Source organism: Morus notabilis, unplaced genomic scaffold (assembly GCF_000414095.1).
Source record: "Morus notabilis unplaced genomic scaffold, ASM41409v2 Scaffold1267, whole genome shotgun sequence".
Lineage (NCBI taxonomy): Eukaryota > Viridiplantae > Streptophyta > Magnoliopsida > Rosales > Moraceae > Morus > Morus notabilis.
The window spans coordinates 1-4,492 of record NW_010360432.1 but is presented as its reverse complement, the minus strand read 5'-3'; the positions used below and the strand labels follow the sequence as shown (position 1 = coordinate 4,492).

The 4,492-nt window shown below is 33.1% G+C and overlaps 1 protein-coding gene across 1 annotated transcript; it reads right to left on the bottom strand.

Annotated features, from left to right (window-relative positions):
- Positions 1-860: 860 nt before the first annotated feature.
- Positions 861-4,463, bottom strand: LOC21384112 (inositol 1,3,4-trisphosphate 5/6-kinase 4; the record flags this gene model as incomplete). The annotated part of the gene is made up of 11 exons (XM_024164486.1): positions 861-1,263; positions 1,747-1,876; positions 1,963-2,108; positions 2,218-2,280; positions 2,455-2,568; positions 2,673-2,826; positions 3,273-3,475; positions 3,782-3,850; positions 3,948-4,042; positions 4,135-4,315; positions 4,419-4,463. Coding segments are annotated over 11 exons (1,338 nt in total), but the record flags the coding sequence as incomplete, so codon positions are not given.
- Between the last annotated feature and the right edge of the window lie 29 nt (positions 4,464-4,492).

Below are 4,492 nucleotides of genomic sequence, written 5' to 3'. Positions count from 1 at the left end.
AAAAAAAAGTCATACCCCGCACCAACCCAACCCATGAACAGCCCTAGTCATACTTATATTTTCTTTGTTCGGCTCATGCTTAAACATCTTTTTTCTCCTTGAAAATTTAATTCCTGAATTTATAAAAGAGTCGTTACTCTGATCGCTAACATTAGTAAAATTTTAGGGAATTATTTGAAAAAAGAGTGGCAAGTAATTCTAACCGTTAATAAAAGTAAAATTTTAGGGAATTTTGTGACTAACTCAGGGACTAAATTGTTGGAAATAATTTTTAAAGGATGAAAATTCCAAACGATAAGAAGTTTTAGGGGCACAAGAGCTAAAACATTATAATTCGGTCAAACTGAAAACGGAATATTTACCTTTTTATACATTGTGTTTGAATTTATTTAAAAACTGTACCTTTAATTTTTTTTATCTCATTAAATGTATACTTTTAAATTAGATATAATAATTAAATTTATACATTTCTACAACTAACCCTTGATTTTAACCTTTAAAATACCTAAAATACCCTTGAATAAAAAATAAAAAAAGAACTAAAAAAAACTAAAAAAAACCTTAAACTTACAGTTTTGACCTTAAAAATATACAAAATACCGTTGAAATAGATTTTTTGTGTTTTAAATTTTTATTACTTGTAATATTGAAAAGTTTTAGTTTTCTTTTCTCTTCTTTGTTAGGGATAATTTGGTTATTTTAAAGGTTAAAATCAATTATTAACCGAAATAAGTATAAATTTGTATATTAAATGTAACTTAAAGGTATACATTTGATGATATTAAAACTGTCATAGATTTTGAATAAACTTAAAACACATAATATAAAAATGTAAATATCTCAATTGAAAACATCTGTCAAGCTTTCTAGTCATTAGCACAACATAAGAAGCAAATATATGGTTTAGTAAAGGGGTTCAAATTAGGGTGGGTTTGAACCATATGGGTTTTGAACGTGGGTTCAAAGCTTTAGAAACTCCAGGAGATTTAAGTTTTAAAATCCTCTTATTTTGAGGGTTTAAATGTCACATCAAGGGGCTCATTACTTTTTACAAATAAACACTTATTTGAACTTGAACCTGATTCAAACTCCTTAAACCTCCAACCAAACGACCTAATTGTTCTTTTATGTGGTCCGTTTGGATTCCAACTTTTTCTTAATAGCATCCCAAAACGCAGGTATGGCAACTCCCTCAGGAACTTCTTTGAATGATGGCAAGTAATTCACATCAACAATCACATGGTCCCTGCTGCCTTCCTGAATCTGAAATTTCACCATAACCCATATACGTTATCAACTCGAAAAGATTATACAAAAAAGTTCATGATCATGAAAATAAAATACAACTATGAGTGGTTTAAAAAAGAAAAAAGATGAGAAAAAACAACAATTTGTCACCATAACCCATATACGTTATCAACTCGAAAAGATTATACAAAAAAGTTTCATGATCATGAAAATAAAATACAACTATGAGTGGTTTAAAAAAGAAAAAAGATGAGAAAAAACAACAATTTGAAGTCCACAAAATCTAAAGAATTTTGACCCATGCATTTATGATGTTCATGTTTAAATTTCTCATGATAAAACTCACCACCAAACCACTCCTATACACTCCTTTTGATCAATATTCATATGGAGCCAATTATGGTTAATTGGACATAATTGCCTCAACCAGTATTTACACCTTACAGAAATGTAAGATATTATTTTAGTTCGAGTAGAAAAATCAAGTTGGAAACTTACAACAACATCAAAGCCAAAGATGGTCAGACCAAGATTTCTCGCTAGCCACTTTGCAGCCTCAGTGACCAAACCATGATCAATATTATCTCCACACAGTTGCTTTTCATCAGCAGTGGGAAGAGATTTTAAGCTACAAAAGAAGATCGACAAGGTTTCGGTATCAAATACATAAATCAACAAAACCAGAACCAAAAGAAGATGTGGAATTCGTACTACCTGTCAAACACCAAAGGTTTGAGCTCATCGTCTCCACATAATTTCATCAGGATATGTGCATTTGGTGTAGACTTCTTAACCGCATTGAATACTTTATCACCCAAGACGTAGAATTTATAGAGAGTCGATGAGTGGTCCACATATTCCTGCAAATAAAAAAATTCAGAATTCAATTAGCATAGTTGTACCCGTATATTGTTTCGGGGAAATATAGATACACAAAAATTGATCAAACAAAAGACATTTCTTGCTGACCTGAATAATTGCTGGAAGTGGAACTTTCAAATCCTTAAAATCTTCAACTTTAAAGACAATTGCCTATCAAGTAACTACTGGCGCTTTAGATTCGGAGAACATAAATAGCGGAGGAATTTCGACCAAAAACATCTGAAGAATTCCTTTGGGTTTGTAGTCTAAAGAAAAAGGAAGAAAGAAGAGAGAGAAAATAGGAGTCTGTAGTGCCAAAACCCAAAAGGAATTAAATAAACGTACCATATTATGAGCATGGGCTACACCACAAGCAACTTGAGGTTTCACTATACTTGGAAGAGATAACTTAGCCCCGGATAATTTCTGATCAAGACTGGGATCCCTAAAATCATTGACCTGAAATTTTAGATTGAACTTAGCAAATAAATGTATCAGAAATTTGGCTATTACACTTTATTTCACTGATTTGTGAAGTTCAATTACTAGAATGGAATAAAGACCTTAAGAAAATGCGGACCCCTGATTATTTGTCTGCCTGGAGCATTGAGATCTTGTAGCCCAAGAAGAGTCTGTTGAATTTTTAGCCGATCCAATACAGGGTAGATTTTATCAAGTTGGTCAATCACACAACAGTCTGGGGGATGATCCATATATCTGTTCAACAATATCAGAAAGCACTACAACGTTCAGTATGACATAGGGATGACTCCTCACTGGTGCTTCTAATCCAAATATCACTTATTACCTTGAGGAGAAAAATGTAGATGGTTAAGTACAAACATCTTAAATGGAAACAAAGAAGCTAGAAATCCTAGTACCAATAATTAGTAACAGAGTAAGCACATCCTAAAGTAATCCTTACACTCCATCCACATAACACAATAACTCCAAAAAGCCTTCAAAAATAGATAACATTCGGTTTTCAACATTTCCAAGCTCATGTCAGTACATAAATTGCTAGTTAATAAGTACATAAATTGCTAGTTACATAAAAACGCATTTGCATAGATGTGCATAATGCTGACGGATGCAAACTAACATGGCAAATGAGAAAGAGAGCTAGATTACATATGACAAGAGTGATAGCCTTCATAGTTTACCTTTTCAATTCTTGCATGCCCCTGGTGAAAGTTATTCTATTTGCAAATTCTGCAGTGCCAGTCATATCGATAGATATGATTTCGTCAGTTGCTTTATGAAGAATTATATCAACTTCTTGTAGTTGAGGTGCAAGTGGAAGCTCAAATGTGAGAGGAAGGAACATTAACCCATCACGCGTTGGATATAAAGGGAATGCACCCCTCTGCAAAATTTAAGATGACCCATTAGCTTCAAATCTCAATGAGATAAATACATGCAGACAGACTTACACTTTCGTCATGGTTACAAAATGCAAGCAGAACCATGCATAATGCAAGCTAGACCTTTTCTTGCAAACAATTGCTATATGTATCACCATATGTATTACAAAAATAAAAGCATAAAAAAAGGGGCAAATTTCCGATCTTCACATCGCTATGTGAGAGTTTTGATGCATTGGCACATGTGTGCAGATCATTTATCTTTGTTGCAACATTGTATAGCTTCGTTTGTTTGCAAAAGGCTTTACCTTAGCAAAATCTTCTTCACGTGAAGGCTTCATGATATAACCAATTGTGACAACATCATTTCCCATTGCCTGCTTGCAGAGAAAAACATGAAAAATGAGGAACAATGGCATGCCTAAATAAAGTAATTGGAAGCAATAAGAGTTTCATTGTCCAATTCTTTCTGACCTTTCTATTGACGCGGCAAATAGTCAAAGGCAATTCCTCCAACTTGTTGATACAAATAATGTTTGAATTTTCATACACATTAGCACCTTCAACGTCTTAAACCAAAGGAATACATTACTGACTAAAAATTGATAAAAATAAATAAATAAAAGTGTGATTGAAGCAATGAGAGTCAGATAACACTAACTTAGAAAAGCGATCTGCAAATTAGGAATGAGCTGTTTAAGAAAAAGGTCCTTCTTGTGGATAGAGACGACATACAAAATAACGCCTTTAACGTCACGCTTAATCTGTTCGATGGCTTCTTCGTTGTCGAGTGAAAAGCAATGCATTGAGTAGAGTGTGGCCGTGCTTTTAAGAAGATCCACCTATACATACAGTCTATACATATAAATACACACAGAATTGAGTGATAATTGTAGGCAAACAATTAGGAACGAATTGAATTGAATGAAGAAAGAAAGAAAGTACCTTGGGAGATGAAAGAGCATCATCGTAAGAAATGGCCTGCGAAAATGAATTAAGATGAAACAAATATAACACAC